General features: G+C 42.1%; 1 protein-coding gene across 1 annotated transcript in view; it reads right to left on the reverse strand.

The window, feature by feature from the left end:
- Positions 1–283: 283 nt before the first annotated feature.
- Positions 284–21142, reverse strand: part of NEK11 (NIMA related kinase 11) — a 243807-nt gene continuing 222948 nt past the window's right edge. Inside the window, 2 exon segments of the mRNA XM_028099169.2 lie at positions 284–488; positions 491–714. Coding sequence (XP_027954970.2) covers positions 445–488; positions 491–714 — 268 coding nt within the window. The 3' untranslated portion in view covers positions 284–444.

The following is a 21142-nucleotide window of genomic DNA, read 5'->3' on the forward strand; positions in this document are numbered from 1 at the left end:
GACCCAAAACAGGTCACCTGAGACAAACATTTGTGACTCCTGGTCAGCAGCTCAGTGTGTCAGAAGCCAGTGTTCAGCGACGTAAGTGGGGAGCAGGCTGACCATAGAGCACGGGGACTTGAGGCAGGCAAGCACCGAGCCTGTCCTCCAAGTGGAAATGGTCAAGGGTAGATGGAATCTTCCAAGCCGTCGCGGGGCGGGGGGGGGGGGGGGTGTCCAACCCTGTGGAAGCACCAAGGGCACACTTGCGGGAATGCTTTTCAGGAAGCCACACTTGGTCCACAAGCTTTCCTCAGAGTATAGAACAAACACTGACTGGCCCATGACTCAGAGTAGAGGCAGATAGGTTTACTACTCTCTAAAGGACTCACTCCTCTTGACAAGGAACTGATAATAAAGATGGTAGCCCTGGCATTGTACCCATTTCCCATAATAAAGTCCAGCTTATGTGTTGAATGGGTTTGTCCCCTTGGACTTGCTTGTTTTTACAATTGTTGGTGAGGGTTCTGGAGTGTGGGCCCTTTACCCACTGTGATCAGCAACTGTTCCTCAAAGTACAGGAGCTGGTCTACTTCAAAACAGTCACCGGCACGAGGCACCACTTTTTCTAGAGCTGCCCGGATCTCAGCTTCACTGGCCTTCTGGCGCCTTGCTCTCTTGAGGTAGTTGTAGACCTTCTCAAATACTTCTGCTCCCAGCTTCTGCACGGCTGACCTGTCACCCAAGTTAGGAGAGACAAAGAGGAGTTTTACACATTCGAGTCATCTGCAAGAAATGTCTCTTTAGATCACTAATTACACAAACGTACTTTTGAGATTTGGGGGGAAAAGTAAAAAATAAGACACGATGGTTCTACCTTGAACACTCAACGGTATTCAACAAATACTTCCTGAATGTCTATTATGCGCCAGGGGCCTTCTAAGAACTGTGAACACAGCATTAAACAAGTTAGGTAAATTCCTGCCTTCCTAGAGCTTACCTTCTAGGGGAGAGAATAAACAGATAACTTAAAAAATACATAGACAATAAAATGTCAGGCAGCGCCATGTGCAATGAAGAACAACAAAGCAGGGGGAGAGAGGGAGAGAGAGAGAGCCACTCCCGAGAGGAGGTGTCCTCTGGGCAGAGACCCACATGAAGTGAGGCCAACACTAGGGGGAGAGAATGGGGGCCCTGAGGCTAAAACACCTTGGAGAAATACTGAGATGGCTAGTGTGGCTGGAGTCGGGAAGAGGAGAGTGGGATATGGAGTCAGAAATAATATTAATGAGAAAAATAAAATAACAAGGAAGAAGAGGCAAAGGAAGGGGACGCACTTAACCTTTACAACAGCTCTGTGAAGGAGGCCTTTTTAAATTCCCTTGTTGCAGCCACAGCAATGGCCATACCTGGTGGCTTTATGTTGCCTGTATTTTCCTTTACCTCCAGCGAGGGTCAGAAATGAAAGGCCTACGTGTAAAACTAGGCCCGGGGCACGTTTTGTTTGGTCAGCACTATGCTTTACTTTTTTTTCTTTTTTTGATTGATTGATCGATTGACTTCTGAGAAGAAGGGCAGAAGGAAAGGGAGAGAGAAACTTAAGCAGACTCCCCGCTGAGCACACAGCCTGACGTGGGACTCGACTCCACGACCCTGAGATCACCACCGGCACCAAAACCAAGAGCCGGACCCTTAACTGACTGCGCCACCCAGGCTCCCCAGTGTATTGCTTTCTTGAGCATTTTCCTGTGGAAGTCTAGGCACGGCCCGCACTACCCCCCCCCCCCCCGCCCCCTTCATATCTTTACCTAGGCTGTCTTTCAGAGCACGCTGCTTCTCGGATTTCACCTGCCAGCCTGCCTCAAGGGCATTTGAGTTTTGTGAATTTCATTCTCCAGTTCAAAACTATCATTTTTATTGCTCCATACTGCTCCACTGAATTTATGTGCCGACATTTACCGAGTCATTCCTCCACCTAACATTTAGCGTTTTCCGCTGTAACACTGAGCCAACGTCCTCAGGAACACAGCTTTTTCATCCAGAGGAATATTTTCTGGCATCAAATTTCTATGAGTGAGGCGAATTACGTGAGTGTGTTCCCTCTGTGAAAACTCATATGTGCATTTGTGATTTCTGCATTTTTCTGTATAAATGTTAAGTGGAATTAAAAGATTTTAAAAAGTGAGAATGGAATTATTGGGTCAAAATGCATAAACATTTTTAGGCCTTTAACCTTAAGAAATGCTTCTTTAGTCTTCGTTTCAGGGATTTGGTGAAAAGAAAAAACAGATTTTTTTGTTTTTCGTTTTGTTTTTTCAGAATTTTTAAAGCATTACTGCTAGACGATGCTCATGGCCATGTTGACAATAACACAGAAGGCATTAATCACAGGCTCTAATTCATTTTATAAGCTTTTACTGTTCAGTACTATTCAACACTGCAAACTCTAGAACACAAGCATCCAGGTTAGGTATTGTGGCAGACAAAAAGAGGAGTAAGTGATTTATCTTGCTCTAGTTTAGAGGCTAGAAGTCATAATGTTACGATATATACATTTTAAATTTTAACTCACTTTTTAAGGGTACTTTAGAGCTTACAAAATCCTTTTACATTCATTATCTCAAATGATCCTTGTGAACGAGGCAAGTCATTGAACGTTTATCTCTATCTGACGGATGAGAATAAGCAGGTTGACTTTCGCAAACTCACACAGCTAGTGGCTGTTGGAGCCTAAACTCAAACACAGGTCCTGTGCTGGGGAGCTCGGCAGCCCCAGGGCCCCAGGCTGTTCAGCTTCAGCAGATTTCCCACCTTCTGCCTGGAGATTATCAGGACCTATCCCAGGACACCTCACATCCCTAGTCACCCCCAGTCACCCCCAGAAACCCAAGCTTTCCTTCTGCTGACATTTAGCAAACACTGTCACTCCCCCCATTCACAGATGACTTCAGTAACCTTCAATGCTCTCTTTTTCCCACACCCTACTCCTATCACCATTATCCTGGCGTCAGTATTCTTGGTCTCTCTGACTTTGGACTGTCTCATATCCAAGATCATTTCTTTGCCCTCCTCAGTACACACTCCCATGATCATACCCTTGACCTCCTCAGCACCAATGACCACACCTCCTCTAGAATCGATATCAAGCCTTCCGCTCTACAACCATAACCTTTATACTCTTCCACCGGACTGACTCCAGCTATTCTTCTACTTTGTGGTACCTGCAATCCTTCGGCCTATCACCATGATGACAGTCACCCCTTTGTGTCTTCACGTCCCCATGTCCCACTTTTCCTCAGTTACAGTTCATGGTTATTATTATAATTACAATCTTGCAGATACCCTTGACTCTTTCACTCCCCTCTTCCCGTGTCAAATTCCTCTGGCAAAGCTGTAATGGTTAAACCTGGACATCCATTTATTTATGCCTGTACCTGAACAAAAGAACATTCCAGGAGAAAAACATCCAATTCTGCCAACAGGTCTCATTTGAATAACTAATGGCCACAGTTCCCGAAACGGCGCTCAGCACTGCCCATGGTCCTCCTATAGTTCTCTGGTATGCTTCTTTTCCACTGCTCAAAGTAACTATTTCACACCTTCTTCTTTATTTGTTATTCTCAAACTTGCTAAGCCCCACCCTCCTTCTCAGCTGATGACTTTACCTAATATCTCATTGAGAAATAAAAACAAACATGTAGAAATTACCTCCTCTAAGTGCCCAACTACCCCACCTACTTGGCCTTCCCTCCATCCCTAGTGAAGGGACCATCCGTGCACCCATGAAAGACCATCCTCTCTCTCCCTGAGTGCTCTGGATCTCAGCCTCTGTCACCAACTCGGTGACCTTCCCACCTGCAGCCACTTCTACGTCTCCTGGAGCATACACATCGGAAGAGAATATGCCCTAGTGTGCTCTTTTAAACAAGAAGCTACTTGTGACCTCCACATTCCCTCGGTTCACCTCTTTCCCCATCTATCACTTGGCCCTCCATCGCTGGCAAAGCTTCTTGAAAGAGTCACGTGTGGCTGGTGTTTCCACTTTCTGACTGCACACTCTCCCCCTTCAATCCACTCCTCCTGGGTCTTGGTCCTCATTCCTTCCGCAAACTCCTCTTGCAATGACGTTCATGTGGCTATTTCCTCGGGTCTCTGTACATGTCTTACTTGACACTCAACAGCGGGCTACTCTCTCCTTCAAACCCTTCCTTCTTTGGTGATACCACCTTCACCAGGAGCTTTTGGTGATACCACCTTCACCAGGAGCTTTTTCCCATTACACTCTCTGCTTCTCTTTAGCCTCTTCGGCTGACTCTTCTTCCTCCTCATTTCAGCCTCTACATTTTAGAGTCTTTAATACCATTTGTAGGCTGAGGACTTCCTGTATGCCCACCTTCCTGTCCTTCATCTGGAGCTCCAGGCTTGAGTCAACTACCCACTAGATATCACCAACCGGCTATCTAAAGGGTGTCCCACTCAACCTCAATATGGTGGAAAAAAAGAACTCTTAATTATAAATAAATACAAAGTGCTATGAAGGTTGAGAAAATCAAACACCCCATCGAGGAAGAGGAGGCACAGTGTCACTTGGGCCATAATAGCCGGAGGGAAGCCAGGTGGCAGCCAATAGTGGGAGCACTGGGAAATCAGTGAGTCAGTTTGGCAGGTGAGAAGGGCACGTGAAAAAGAGGGTGCGAACCAGATGAACATAATGTTAAAGAAACTTTGGAATCCTGGCACATGGCTGGCTCAGTGGGTTAAGCGTCAGACTCTTGATTTTGGCTCAGGTCATGCTCTCAGGTCATGGGATCCAGCCCCACACTGGGCTCCGAGCTCAGCAGGGAGTCTGCTGGAGACTCTCTCTCTCTGCCTCTGCCCTTCCCCCGACATGTGCACAGGCACTATCTCGAAAGAAAGAAAGAAAGAAAGAAAGAAAGAAAGAAAGAAAGAAAGAAAGAAAGAAAGAAAGAAAGAAAGAAATAAAGAAAGAAAGGAAAGAAACTTGGAATCTGACTAGTAATAGCACCCATTGATGTGAAAGAAGCCCTAAAATGTCCCCTGAAACCATAATAACTAACAGTTTTTGAGCCTTTATGTGCCAGGCTCTATTCTGAGCATCTCCTCATATCATCCCATTAAATCCTATGGATATGATATTGTTATTTCCATTCTACAGATGAGGAAACTGAGATATAAGGGGGGTTAAATAACTTGCCCATTGCCACACAATTTTGAAGTGGTGGAGCTGGGACATGAATTCCAGTAGTTTCAATCCAGGACTCACTTTTCATCACTATGGATTCAGACACTGGAGTTGAATCTTGGCTCTACCTGTCACTGGCCATGTGATCTTGGGCCAGTTACTTAACTTCTCTGAGCCTTGAATTTTCACATTTATGTGAAGATTACACACAAACACACACGTGCGCACACATGCACACACATGTATCTTAGCACAGTACCTGTCACCTACCAGGTGCTTATTTGCTATTGTTTTATTGTTGGTTTCCAGATGCTGGACTATATACCAGAGTCCTATTTCAGTTTAACTGCAAGCTTCAAGCAGTTTTGTAGTTCTACCTCTGGTTAAGACACTATTTGAAATAGTTTTATCTTCTCTGAGTGAATTTGAAAAAAAAAAAAAAAAAAGACACAAGAAAGCCAGCGGCAGAGTAGAAGGAAAAATAGTAATTTTGTAGAAATAATCATGAAAACCTATTTTAGCAGCAAGCATTAAGAGAACACATAGATTACTCTTCAGGCATAGTTTAAGGAAAGCTTGAAAACGATTTTACAGAATATAAGAAATCCCTGAACATTAAATATGTATGTGCCACTGTGGGAATAGAATGGTACAACGTATTTCCTCTTTAATACCGTGGTCTTAGTAATCATTTAGTGTTAACAAGCATCGGGAATCTTTATTAAGGATAATTTGTACCCCTTCTCTCCATGTAGTATTTCAAATGGCTGTCTCTGAACCTGGTGGGCAAAGACAGAACAGATTTCTCTACAGAGGCAGTCAATGCTCAGGTGACATATGGCACTCCCAGATGGGACATGTGACTTTCAGGCCCCTTTTTGTAAATGGTGCTTGCCTTCTGCTCCATCCTCCCTGGCAGCAGAATCTTGAGTGTAGCTGTTGGTTGGAGACTGTTCAAGCTAACCTTTCCTGTAAGGATTATTTTGTTTGTGACCTAAACACCCTCCATTGTTCATAACCACAATAAATGTAGATGGGTAAATACTGACTAAAAAACAAAATCCAGCTTGTTTACAAGAGATACACTTAAAACACAGGGCATTGAAAGTTTGAGAGTAAACAAATTTTAAAAAGATATACCAGACAAATATCCAAACAAAGCTGGAAACAGCTGTATTAACATGAGACAAAAAAGATTTTAAGAAAAACAGCATTATTACAATAAAGATTGCCACTTGATAATGAAAACAGTTCAACTCACCAGGAAGAAATAAAAATTCTAAACTAGTATGCCTCTAATAAAGTAGAATCAAAATACATAAAGCGCTATGGGGAGAAATTGACAGAAATGTCCCCATAGCATAGGATTTCAATACACCTTGCTCAGTTTTGGATAGGTTAAGCAGTTGGAAAATTAGTAGCGACATAGAAAATCTGAATATACTTAAATAAGCTAAACTTAAGAAACATATATAGGACCCTCTCCCTCCCTGACAATTAGAGAACCCTCATTCTTTCTAGACTTTCATAACATTTACAAAAACTAACCATATACTAGACAGCAACTCAAGCCTCAACACATTTCAAATAATTGATTTTCAACAAAATATAGTTATTTGATTACAATACAATTGATAGAAATCTGTAACAAAGATATGGATTAAATAGTACCATGTTTGTAAATTTATTTATTATAAATAAATTATGGGTCAATGAAAAAATCAGGCATGCTGTAAATAAACTCATTTGAAGCCAAAATAAAAGTGATAGGTACTCTAACATTGTAATATTTCAGTGTAAATTTATTCTGACACTCGGAAAACATGCAGTAATCTTTCTGCAAAGATGCATCTGAGTATTTTAGAAATCATAAAATAGAAAATTTTATTTAAGGGGACTCTTGCTGTTATCTAAGAGTTGAGAAGATAGGGGAGTGCTCCTTATGCAGTTCACATTAAGGAAGAGGTTATAAGTTTGCTTTTTCTACAGGAGGGAATGGAAGGAGAGATGGGGGACAGGAACCACCCCTTTAGGTAGGTGGGTAGGTCAAGTAAAAAGAACTTACATTTTCAAATGAAAAGAAGTATATTTTCATTCTTTTTCATCTATTTCTTCCTATGCTCAATATCTTTTATCAATTTTATTCTCGTGTTCAAAGTCCTTTAAGTATTTAAGGGATCCTAAAGATCATCTTAGTCCAGACGCCTCATTTACAGGCCAGTGCTCTTAGGGCTGGATCACGCCAACATGTATTTGGCTGATTCCCCAGCTAAAAAATTCCATTAAACCACAAGAGAGTACTTTCTCTCCTGACTATTTCCTCCAAACTCAATCTCTTAGCCTCCAAATTCCTTTACTGACTTTCTCTCATGTTTACTTTTAACTTGCAAACAATATATTTTATCACATCTATTTACCCATCAATATTGACGGCTCCCTGTGCCCTCTAATTATCTATCTCTCTTAGGGGCTCTGAAGAAGATGTCAAACAAAACTGTCCTCACGTTTTTGTTTTTGTTTTTTTCTTTTAAGTTTATTTATTTTTTAGTAATCTGTACACCCTATGTTGGGCTTGAATTCATAACCCCAAGATCAAGGGTCACACACTCTATGGACCAAGCCAGCCAGGACCCCCTGTCCTCATGTTTTAAATATTATTTTAATTTTGCAATAATCTCACACAGGAAAGTTACAAATGTAATACTAAGACCTCTTTTTCTCCCTGAGTCTTTTGAGAATAAGTTGCTAACCTGATTCCCTTCCCTTCCATACCTGGTGTATATTTTCTACAAATGAAGACACTCTTTTACATAACCACAGAATGGCCATCAAGATCAGGAAATTAACACTGACACATTATTATGTCATCTAATACTCTAATCCATTCAAGTTCCCCAATTGTCTAATAACTCCCCTGATAATAAAAAAGATCCAGGTCAAAATAATCATGTGTTATATTTAGTTGTTGTGTCTCTTTAGTCTCCCTCAATGACCTTGACCCTTTCCAAGGTTTGAAGCAAGTTGTTTTGTAGACTGTCCCTCAGTTTGTGTTGTCCTTGCTATGGGAGTTACCACCTCCCACCATCTAGCTATCTCTCCTTTTGTGTATTAGCTGAAAGACAGGAGTAGAGCCTTCCTTTATTTTGGGACATTATGAGACAGCTCTAGCTACACCAGTTCTCGAAGTTCCTCCCTTCTCTTGGATCTAAAAGATGCCCTGGTAGTAGCAGTATCTTGTTGTTTTCAGGTGCCTAGTTCCTGACTCTTCCCTACAGCTTTGTTCCCTATATACTGTAAGAAATAGGGGGTCCTCCTAAGGAAAGGAAGCAGCTTTTGAGTTAAGTTTCCAGAGGCTCAAGAAAGAATGCCCTGAGCGTGCTACTCACTTGTATCTCCACTTGAACAACAGGTAGAAATCATGCCCAGTTGAATTTCTGCGCTTCCTCCCAAAATATGCCAATGCTGCCGCCGTCCCCATTTCTGTCCACGTCAGCTTGTGGACAAAAACCTTTGAGTCATCCCGATTCCTCTCTTTCTCTCTTACTCCGATAGTCCAGTGTCTCCCGTAACCAGACCAGTTCGTAAATCCTATCAGCTCCATTTTCAGACTGTATGCAGGATGCAGACTTCCGTCATCCCCACCACTACCGCCCTGGTCCAAGCCACAACACTCTCTCACCTGATTACTACAGTGGCTTCTCAGTTGGTCTTCCCCTCCTACCCTCGCTCCCCTATAGTCTATTATCAATTCAGCAGCCAAAGTAAGTCAGATCCTTTCACTCCCCTGCTCAAAACCCTGTCTTGGGCTCCCCATCTCACTCAGAGTGAAGTCAATGTCCTTCCACTGTTCTAAAATATCCTGAACCACCTTCCCCCTGTGCTTTCCAAATGCATCTCCTCCCTCCCTCCTTTCCTGTTACACTGGCCCCTTGCTTTTCCTTGAATACCCCTGGCACACTCCACCCCACGGCCTTTGCACCTGCTGTTCCCTCTGGTGAGAATACTCTTTCTCCAGATAGCCCTCTCTCTCTCCTTCATCTCCTCCAGGTCTGTGCCCTCATGTGATCTTTTCAGAGAGACCTACCCAGACTACCCTCTTTAAAACTGTAACTTTTAGCCCCATTCTGCCCTGCCTATTCTCTTTCCCTGCTTTGTATTGTCTTAGCACTTGATACTCTCTAGCACACACTGTTCTTCCATAGTATTTTATGATCTGTCAGTCACCCCACTACAGAATACAGGGTCCATAGGGCGTGGATTGTTTTCACCTTTCTTGGGCCACTGATCCCATTACCTAGAACAGTGCCTGGCATATAGTAAGTACACAATAAATACACAATGGATGCATGAATAGATGCTTGGAAAGCCAAATAGAAAGGAATATGGTGATATCATACAATTTTATTTAAAAATATATGCATCTCCTAGGGTTTATTCTAAGAATTAACACATAGTGAAAACCGTGACCTAATTTTGCAAAGATAAGATCACTTTTGTGATTTTTAGTTGTTTTTCAAAATAAATCTCCAATTAGGTGCAGCTTTCAGTATTATTATATTTTCATCCCGATTTCAAATGGATTGGCTTTATGGGGCCTATTGGATCATCGTGGGATAAAAATGACTTCATATTTCTGAGTGGGAAGACATCAGCCTTACTTTAAAAAAAAAACCTGTGTGGAGAGGCCTGTGCTTCACGCTTGACACATGGGGCCACGTGGAAAGCAAGAGAAATCTGCGCACAGCTGCTGAAAGCCCTCGGAGAAGGAGAAGAGCTCCAGAGGCCCTCAGCCCATCGGAGGCAGGGCACAGCCCGGACAGTGCTGTTCAACAGAGGTCACCGTCTGCCAGGCGAGTTAAATAAGGCAGAGAGCAGCAGGTGAGGGGATGTCAGCCTCCTGCTCCGAACAACATTCTAGCTGAACAGCAGGAAATGGTTAACACGTTCCCCCCCTCCCGGAAAAACAACAAGTAATTTCTCTTTGGGGAGAGAGAAGAGGAAAGAGTTTCCACCAGCTTTGATAGGTCATCAAGGTTAAAAGCTCCTTCATCCCTATCCCTTTAGATGAACCAACAGGAAAGCGTCTTATCTTCCCCTTTCCTTGGAGCTTATTTGCCTTGCAGACGGTTTCTCTGCCCAGCAGAAGCTCCCCAGTAATGGCTACATTTATATTCTTATTTTCGGATTAATTAACCACTTGAGGAGTAAAAACTAAAGGCAAAGGACTCTGCCCTCAGGTCTGCTCCCTAATGAGGCCGGAAGCCTTGGGGACAGAGCACCTTTCTTAGTCAGCTTGGCAGCCAGCGTGGTCCTGGCCCCAAACTGCACTAAGTTGTTCAGTCAGCACATTTTTAATGAGCACCTAGTACAGGCCAAGTGCTGGGAATGCCGCCAGAAGCTTGTGACCTCATAGAACTCAGATTTTAGTGGGAAGAAAGCAGACAGTAAACATAAACAGGGTAATTTCAGATTTTATTCAATGCTACAAATAAAATGAAACGGCAGTGGAAGAGAGAGTGGGCTGTCCAGAAGAGGGTTGGGACGCCTGGCAAGGGCAGCAGCAGAAGAGATGTTTGGTACCAGTCCTTTTTTGCCCTGACTTGTGGACGAGCGCCCCCCTCTTCTTGATCAGCCGTTACACAGCGGAAACATTTGTGGGGATGCGGCAAGAGTATCAGTGGAGGCCCACACATGTTTAAATGATTAAAAGTTATGAACTGAGCCAACAAACTGTTAAATAAGATATGATCTACCTCAGGACGCCTGGGTGGCTCAGCCAGTGAAGCGTCTGCTTCCAGCTTAGGTCATGATCCCAGGGTCCTTGGATCGAGCCCTGTGTCAGGCTCCCTGCTCAGCGGGGAGTCTGCTTCTCCCTCTGCCTCTGTCCCTCCCCACACTCGTGCTCTTTCTCTCTTTCTCTCAAATAAATAAATAAAGTCTTAAAAAAAGATATGATCTACCTCTTACTTTGACAAATTAACTTTATAAAGACCTGGAAGGCCAGGTTTGCATTCAGTATTCTCAGATTCCTCAGAGTTCTGCATCAGACTAGGGCAGGGCTGGGTGAGCCAGCCCCTGGATCTTTATCCCTGGATGCTGGCCTGTCCCCTTCTCTTCTAGCCTGGCTGTTTCCCACCCTGGGGGGGGCGGGGCGGGGGCTATTACACACACACTTGATACCTCAGCCCCTATGTCCAAGATTCACCCACGCATTCTGCAAATAGCTTCCCTGTGGTCCCCCTCAGGGTTAGGGGTGGGCGAACTGGCAGCCCAGACCACCCATGGCGGGAGAGACCTGAGGCAGAGGCCCACAGACTCTGGAAATGGGTTTGGGGCCCTCTGGGGAAAGAACGACAAGGCCTCAGGTAACCAGGGCACGGTCTAGCAGAGGAGACACAGGCTCTGAATATGCAAGCCCACTCGGCCCCTTGGAGACGTTGCTCCATGGGGCCAGGTGCGGCTGGAGGTTGACCAAAGGGGCGTCCTTTGTAGCACAGGCCCAGCATCCCCCTTTGGACTGAGGCTAGGAGGTACTGGAGGAGGGAAGCTACTTCGCTGATGTAATTAAGAAAGACCTCTCCGAGGGGTGGGAGTAGGAATGACATTTGAATGAAGACTTAAAAGGTAAAGAGGAGTCATCCCTGCCAGGATGTGGGAAAGCAGCACTCCCAGCTGAGGGAGGAGGGCATGGCCAGGCACTGGAAGCCCTGTAAGGAAGAAGACTGAGGTGGTTGGGGCCTAACTTGGAGGAAGACAGGACAGGAGACGAAAGCAGATGGTTAGGAAGGAGCAGGGACCTGGAAGGCTGAGGTAAGGAGTCCTTGATCCTGGATGCAAAGAGAAGCCACTGATCCCTTATAATGGCATCAACATGGATATTTTATAACAAGAAAACACAACCCAGAGAGGGATAGAATGATTTAAAAACCAGAACCTGGAATTTTTGAAAAGCCCTGTAAGGTACCAAGGAATTCATCTAATCGAACACGTTCATTGTATAGACAAATGGGAAAGAACATTGTGCTGAGGACAGTGGATCTTATACTGGGCCCCCACTGGGATGGCCATATATATGAAATAAATATAGAATAAGTAAGTCCCCTTGCTTTTCCTTCTATTCACTAAGCCCCCCCTCCACAATGCACCGTGAAATGTTGGCCACTTGATTAAGTCCTTCCTAGCTGAATCACAATTGTGTTTCCCTTGATCTATTCAAACCACATTTTTTATTTTTCAAAAGTCATTTTCACCCCAGCCTTGCTGAAGTAGAAGCAAAGATCTGAAAATAAATTTCTTATTCAAACACAATAAGAATAATTGGATTTGCAAAGGAAAATGAAGAGAAATCACAGAAGAAAAGCAATTAGAGCCTTAATATGTTTGGAAGAATTTGTCAGGGCAAGGATGTGAGAAACTATGAGTTTCCTGGGAGATTCCAAAAGCTGCCTGTCATTTGCTGAGATTCCCCAAGCGTTCCCTCCTTGACCAAACTTTAGTCAGTCCTCACTCTTGATACCTAACCAAGTTCCTATTAGTAACTTTCCATCCACTGACTCCCCTCCCGCTGCCCACTGCTCATAAATCTCCTGCTCCTGTGGTATTCGGAGCTGAGTTCGAGCTCTCTCCCTTACTGCAACAGTCTTTTTTTTTTTTTTAAAGATTTTATTTATTTATTTGAGAGAAAGAGCACTAGCGGGGGTCGGGGGGGTGGAAGGAGAGGGAGAAGAAGACTCCCCACTGAGCAGGGAGCCCTACGCGGGTGGGGCTTGATCCCAGGACCCTGAGATCATGACCTGAGCCAAAGGTAGATGCTTAACCGACTGAGCCGCCTGTTGCACCAGTCTTGAAAAATCTTCCTTGCCTGTTTAATTCTGTTGGGTGCAATTTTTCTTGGACACAGTTACCTCTCAATGCCAGACAGTCACTGGGTCTCTCGCTACAAACTGTCCGAATGTGGAAGGGCTACGTCTTGGTTAACCTGAGACCATCTCAGTGCATGCCTGACATAGGAGTATCACCACCGGCAGCTCCCATTCCACTGTCACAAGTGTCCTGGTTTGGACAATAACTTACACGGTTACCCACACACGGGGTGAAATTTACCAGCTAAACTGTCATCGAGGCCCCCAGTGACAACAGGACATGCAGGACTTTATACATGGTGCCACAGCAATTCCAATGAACAAGAGAGCAGACTCATGAAATGGAACACTCGTTTCTAGTCCTGACCCCTAAGGCATTGTTACATTAGATTTGTATCATTTTATGTCCAAATCAAAATGTTTCTCCATAAATAAAAAATGATGATTTTCATTATTTTGTCTCTCACACATGTCCATACGTTGCCTTTATTATATGTCTCCTTTGAGGTCTACAGAGGGGTCTTATCGCAGCACACTTCCTAGGAGAGTGACGTGCATTCCAGAGCAAGGGGGGCGGGGGGGGGGAGGAGACCTAGAGAGAGACCAGGAAGGCCAATGTGGTGCAGGCCTTAGGAAAAACAACTGAGACTGGGGGATCAATACCTCATTCTCCGGTGAATTGCATTAAAAGACTGAAATGAGTTTCAAAACAGTAATCGAAGCTGACAGCTGCTCTTGACAGGTTGGGACAAATGAAAATTGAGCGGGGCTTTCACATGCTGTGGGGAGCAGGCGGGACAGGCAGGAACCCCCTAAAGCCTTTCACTTGGAAACATTGGGTTTCTTAATTGTCTCCTGTCTTGAAATCAAAGGAGAAGATCCCTCATTAAGGTGAGGTTTGCCGAGTGGTTTTGAAAAATGACTTTTTTAGCTACTTCCACTTGTCTGAAAGTATCTGCAAGAAGCCCTTATCCTGCAGAGCTTCCCCAAGTCCCGTGGGATGGGACAGAAACGCAAACTCAAACTTGGCAGGATCTCAAGCATGGGCCTTTAGGCAAAGGCAAGGTAGGGAGCAGAGGGGGAAGGGTTGGACCAGATAATCTCCAAATTAGGCGATCTCCATCCTACCAGGAAAGTCTGCCTCCAAGGACTCTCAGCATGGGTTTGTTAATCCCATTTTACAGGTAGGAAGAGTTGAATGAAAGAGCAAGGTTACTGAAAGGTAACTGAGCCTCCTGACTTCAGTGCTCATTATGCAATCAGAACCGATGAGACTGTTGATTTAAAAGACAAGGAACAAAGGCCATCAGAAGGATGCTCCACTGAAACCTTGTCATTCAAAACATGGTCCTGCCTGCAGCATCACATTGAAGGGCAGCTGGTTAGAAATGCAGGATCTCAGATCCCACCCCAGACCTGCTCTACCAGAATCTACATTTAACAAGACCCTGAATGGGTCCAAAACCTTTGGCATGCAGCAGAAGTGGTTCTAAGAGGGAAGTTTATGGCAATACAGGCCTACCTCAAGAAGCAAGAAAAATCTCAAATAAACAACCTAACCTTACACCTAGAAGAGCTAGAAAAAGAACAAACAAAACCCAAAACCAGCAGAAGGAAGGAAATAATAAAGATTAGAGAAGAATAAATGATATGAAACTAAACAACAACAACAGTAGAACAGATTAATGAAGCCAGGAGCTGGTTCCTTGAAAAGATCAACAAAATTGATTACAGGCCAATATCAACAAAATAATAGCAAACCAAATGCAGCAACACATTAAAAAAACCACTCACCATGATCAAGTAGGGTTTATTCCTGGGATGTAACCATGGTTCAATATATGCAAATCAATCAACAGGATACATCACATCAATAAGAGAAAGGATAAAAACCATCTGATCATTTCAATAGGTGCAGAAGAAGCATTTGACAAAGCACAACAACCATTCATGATAAAAAGCCTCAACAAAGTAGGGTTAGAAGAAACATATTTCAACATAATAAAGGCCATGGACGAAAAACCCACAGTTAACATCATATTCAATGATGAAAAACAGAGTTTTTCCCCTAAGGTCAAGAACAAGACAAGGATGTCCACTCTCAGCACTTTTATTCAACATAGTACTGGAAGTACTAGCCACAGCAATCAGACAACAAAAGGAAATAAAAAGCTTCCAAATTGGTAAGAAAGAAGTAAAACTTTCACTATTTGCAGAAGATATGATATTATATATAGAAAACCCTAAAGTTCATATATATATAAACTATATATAAAATTATATATATATAAAGTCAATATATATATTATATATGTATGTAATCAATATACAGAAATCTGTTGAATTTCTATACACTAATAATGAAGGAGCAAAGAGAAATTAAGGAAACAACCCCATTTACAATTGCACCAAAACTAATAAGATACCTAGAAATAAGCCTAACCAAAGAAGTCAAAGACCTGTATTCTGAAAACTATAAAACACTGATGGAAGAAATTGAAGACAATACAAACAAATGGAAAGATATTCCATGCTCATGGGCTGGAAGAACGAATACTGTTATAATGTCCATCTATCCAAAGCTATCTACAGATTTAATGCAATTCCTATCAAAATACCAACAGCATTTTCCACAGAACTAGAATAAACAACCCTAAAGTTTGTATGGAACCACAAAGACCCTGAATAGCCAAAGCAATCTTGAAAAAGAAAATCAATGCTGGAGGCATCACAATTCCAGACTTCAAGTTACATTACAAAGCTGTAGAAATCAAAAAATATGGTACTGACACAAACACATAGATCAATAGAACAGAATAGAAAGCACAGAAATAAAGCCACAGTTACATGGTCAGTTAATCTTCAATAAAGAAGGAAAGAATATACAATGGAAAAAAGTCTTTTCAACAAATGGTGTTGGGAAAATTGGACAGCAACATGCAGAAGAATGAAGCTGGACCACTTTCTTACACCATACACAAAAATAAACTCAAAATGGATCAAGGACCTAAATGTGAGACCTAAAATCATAAAAATTCTGGAAGAGAGCACAAGCAGTAATTTTTCTGACAATGGCCAAAGCAACATTTATTCTAGGTATGTCTCCTGAGGCAAGGGAAATAAAAGAAAAATAAACTATTGGGAGTACATCGAAATAAGAAACTTCTGCCCAGTGAAGGAAACAACTGACAAAACTAAAAGGCAACCTACAAAATGGGAGAAGATATTTGCAAACAACATACCCAATAAAGGGTCAGTGTCCAAAATATATAAAGAACTTATACAACTCAACACCCAAAAAACAAAAATTCAATTAAAAAATGGGCAGAAGACATGAACAGACATTTCTCTAAAGAATACATACAGATGGCCAATAGACACATGAAAAGATGCTCAACATCACTCATCATCAGGGAAATGCAAATCAAAACTACAGTGAGATATCACCTCACACCTGTCAGAATGGCTACAATCAAAACCCCAAGAGGGGCACCTGGGTGGCTCAGTCAGTTAAGCATTACACTCTTGATTTCAGCTCAGGTCATGATCTGAGGATTGTGGGATCAAGCACCATGCCAGGCTCCATGCTGAGTGTGGAGCCTGCTTAAGATTCTCTCTCTCTCCTTCTTCCTCTGCCCCCCAACCCCTGCTCACGAACACGCTCTCTCTCTCTCTCTCTCTGTAAAACACACACACACACACACACACACACACACACACACACACACACACGAAAAAAAAAACAGGTGTTGGTGAGGATGTAGAGAAAGGGGAACCCTCTTACACTGTTGGTGGGAATGCAAACTGGTGTAGCCACTCTGGAAAACAGTATGGAGGTTCTTCATTGAAACATTGAAAATAGAACTACCCTATGATCTAGTAATTACACTACTGGGTATTTACCCCAAAATACAAAAACACTAATTTGAAGGGATACATGCACCCCTATGTTTATTGCAGCATTATTTACAATAGCCAAATTATGGAAGCAGCTCAAGTATCTATCGATAGATGAATGGAGAAAGAAGATGTGGTATATATATATATATATATATATATATACACACACACACACAATGGAATATTATTCAGCCATAAAAAGAATGAAATTTTGCCATTTGTAACACCATGAATGGATCTGGAGAGTATAATGCTAAGCAAAATAAGCCAGTCAGAGAAAGACAAATACCATACGACTTCACTCGTACCTGGAATTTAAGAAACAAACAAACAAAAAGGATCAAAGGAAAAAAGAAAGAAAGAGACAAACCAAGAAACAGACTTTTTAAAAAATGTTTTTATTTAAGTAATCTCTACATCCAACATGGGGCTCAAACTCATGACCCTGTGATCAAGAGTCACGTGCTCTTCTGACTGAGCCAGGTGCCCCAAGAAACAGACTCTTAATGATAGAGAACAAGGGGCGCCTGGGTGGCTCAGTCATTAAGCATCTGCCTTCAACTCAGGTCATGATCCCAGGGTCCTGGGATCGAGCCCTGCATCGGGATCCTTGCTCAGCGGGAAGCCTGCTTCTCCCTCTCCCACTCCCCCTGCTTGTGTTCTCTCTCTCTCTTGCTGTCTCTCTCTGTCAAATAAATAAATAATCTTAAATAAATAAAATGTGAAGTTTATTGCTATTATAAAAAAAAATTATAGAGAACAAACTGGTGGTTACCAGAGGGGGGTGGGGGAATGGATGAAATAGGTGACGACGATTAAAGAGTACATTTATCATGGTGAAGAGAAAGGAAGGAAGAAAGAAAAAGGAAGAAAGAAAAGAAAGAAAAGAAAGAAAAGAAAGAAAAGAAAGAAAGAAAGAAAGAAAGAAAGAAAGAAAGAAAGAAAGAAAGAAAGGAAGGAAGGAAGGAAGAAAGAAAGAAAGAAAGAAAAGGAGGGAGGGAGGGAGGGAGGGAGGGAGGGAGGAAGGAAGGAAGATAGATCACAGTTCCTTCACATATTCATTCACATTAGCCAAAGTCAAGAATTTCTAAGGACCAGTTTACATACTTAATAAAGAAAAGCAGTTCCTGAACCAAACAAAAACAAAACCCAAACAAACAAACAAATAAACAAGCCAAAAACAAGACCCCAAGTGATTCGTATGCACTTCAGAGTTTAAGAAACCCTGGCTGGGGCTCTGGATCACACTTTGAAGAGCAAGACTCCAAAAAGCATTTAAAGCTAAGACTTTGCTTTTGACAGAGAATTCTGATGCCTTTATGCAGTCAGGCCAGCTTACCAAGCTCTGAGGCATCATTTCACATACCAGCACCCTCTACAAAATTACGAAATTTATTTTTTTACAATATGAGTTTAAATCTGATAAGAGTAATAGAAAAGAGACCTCCATCAATTTCAGGCTAAAGCGCTCTTTCTCTCTTTCCTCTCTTCTTTTACCTTCTCCCTAGATATCTGATGACAGCCTTGCATTGGTGATAATCTTGGCTTCATAACACACTCTCAGCATCATGTTTGTTTTAAGAGGAGGACACCAGCCTTGCTCAGGTTGGAGATGATGAATTTGTTTGATAGTTTGCTGGGTTTGCTTGCCCATATTTGTTCCTAACTCCTGATTCTGCATCAGCTAGAAGTCTCTTTTTAATAAGCAGAAAATCTTTTCCCCTTCATTTCAGGAAATATTGTATTTTGATTTTATCTTACTGATGATTTGACTGGGAGGTGACAACCAAGCATAAACCCATGTTAATAATTTTTCTCTTCTTTGTTTCTGGGCCAGAAATTGCAGAAATCACTTCGTGTGAAAAGAAGTTTCAATTAAAGGGGCACCTGGGTGGCTCAGTCGTTAAATGTCTGCCTTCCGCTTGGGTCATGATCCCGGGGTCCTGGGATTCAGCCCCGCATCGGGCTCCCTGCTCAGTGGGAAGCCTGCTTCTCCCTCTTCGCTCCCCCTGCTTGTGTTCCCTCTCTCGCTGTGTCTCTCTGTCAAATAAATAAAACCTTTAAAAAAAAAGTTTCAATGAGGTCTAATATATGGGTAGTCTGAGGAAACATGTGGGAAGAAACAGGAAGAATTAAATTGCAAGTTTTAGTCGAACCATATGACATTGCCATTCTCACAGGTTAAATAACAGTGAAATACTGGCAATTTCATTTAATCAACCTAATTAGCATATTTCAATTTAGAATTTCTTGCCCTAAGGAATATTAAGAGAGTGGTAAGTGCTATTTGTGGAGGCTGGATTGTTCCATTTCCTTGGAGAGTTTTTTTGAAGGTTGGGGCATATGCTCTGAAGGCTAGATAATCATTTCTCTATTCTAAGCAGCCAGAGAGAAATGGGGAGGTAGAAGGTCAGGTTTGGTTATGGATTCAGGATGATAATATATATCCTTGAAGGAGGCTTATCACCTTCTGAATCTGTGAAATACATAAATGGTGCCAGACATTGACACCACAAACTAGGGTGAGTTTCTTGTTTACTTCCTTGTTAAGTCAGGTACAGTTAATACTTGAACTCTGATCAGAGCAAGAAAAGATTTTTTTCCTTATTACTAACTAAGTCCACTCTTTAGTTGGAATGTGGGAGAGGAAGAGTCAAAGGGAAGTATAAGAATCTAGTCCCGGGGCACCTGGGTGGCTTAGTCGTTAAGTGTCTGCCTTCGGCTCAGGTCATGATCCCAGGATCCTGGGATCGAGACCTGCGTCGGGCTCCCTGCTCAGTGAGAAGCCTGCTTCTCCCTCTCCCACTCCCCCTGCTTGTGTTCCCTCTCTTGCTGTCTTTCTCTCTGTCAAATAAATAAAAAATTAAAAAAAAAAGAATCTAGTCCCTATCTTGGTTAATTGTAACAATTATACCATAGTCATGCTGTGTTCCATGGTACTCTAGCATATTCCATGATAGCCTGAACCACATCAGCGTGTAATTAAGTGTTTCAGTGTGCTGGCCCAGGATTACACTTTAAGTAGCAAGGTAGGAACCATGTATTATTGGTGATGGTGTGTGTAGTGCTCTTAAGAGAACTTGGCATACAGTAGGCATTAATAGCTCTTTTATCTCAAATTTTAAAATTTGTTGAATAAATGATGACTTTAAATAACCAATCACATTACCAAAAATTGAAGATACTACATTAAAAATCTTTGTGGATCGGGGCCCCTGGGTGGCTCAGTCGGTTAAGAGTCCGACTCTTGATTTCGGCTCAGGTCATGATCTCAGGGTCATGGGATCGAGCCCTGAGTCTAGCTCCTCATTCAGTGGGGAGTCTGCTAGAGATTCTCTCTCCCTCCCACTCCCTTGTTCTCTCTCTCTCTAAATAAATAAATCTTTTAAATGAATGAATGAATAAATAAATAAATAAAATCATTGTGGATCACAGAAAACAATTTGGCAATAAATATCAAGGTCACATTCTATGAACCATTTATTAATTATAATAAAAGGTCATATCCCAGGAACCAGTAATTACAAGACATTTATCTTAGGAAAGATAAATTGCTTGAAATGTTTGAAAACACCCCATTAGATAAAAAAAAATTTGTCAATAATATGTATGAGTTGAAAAAACTGAAAACAACCTAAAAACTCAAGAATAAGACATTATAGAGAAATTAATGATTTTTTTAGAATATTTAATATTTAATAACCTTGGAAAATGCTCAAGAAAGGTGAGGGAGAAAAACCATGACACCATTATCCTGCTCTCTTTTTTTAACCTACCATGACATCACAAAAATGTCCCAAGTTATTCAAAATTCTGCCAAAATAGTATTTATAATGGCTGTAGAATATTCCATTGGATATCAATAGAGTAAGTTTTAAGTATTTTATGAACATACACACACACACACTAAAAAATAACACGCAGATGGGATCATATCATCCCTATTGCTCTGCACCTTTTCTCAGTGAATAATATAATCTGGAGAGGTCATCACATAAGCACACAGAGATCTTCCTTAATTCTTTTTATCCTCAATGCCAAGAGAGTATTCCACTGCAGAGATATATGTTGATTCTTCAGAATAGCTCTTATTGATACCTTTAGGGTATTTAGAGCTTTTTTGCTATTAAAACCCTGCAACAGATACTTTCCATATACATTTTTGTGCATCATACAAGTATTTCTGTAGGATAAATTC

The sequence above is a fragment of the Eumetopias jubatus genome, unplaced genomic scaffold, assembly GCF_037043125.1.
Source record: "Eumetopias jubatus isolate StellerSeaLion01/CBP00866 unplaced genomic scaffold, mEumJub1_p1.0 scaffold_1, whole genome shotgun sequence".
Taxonomy (NCBI): domain Eukaryota; kingdom Metazoa; phylum Chordata; class Mammalia; order Carnivora; family Otariidae; genus Eumetopias; species Eumetopias jubatus.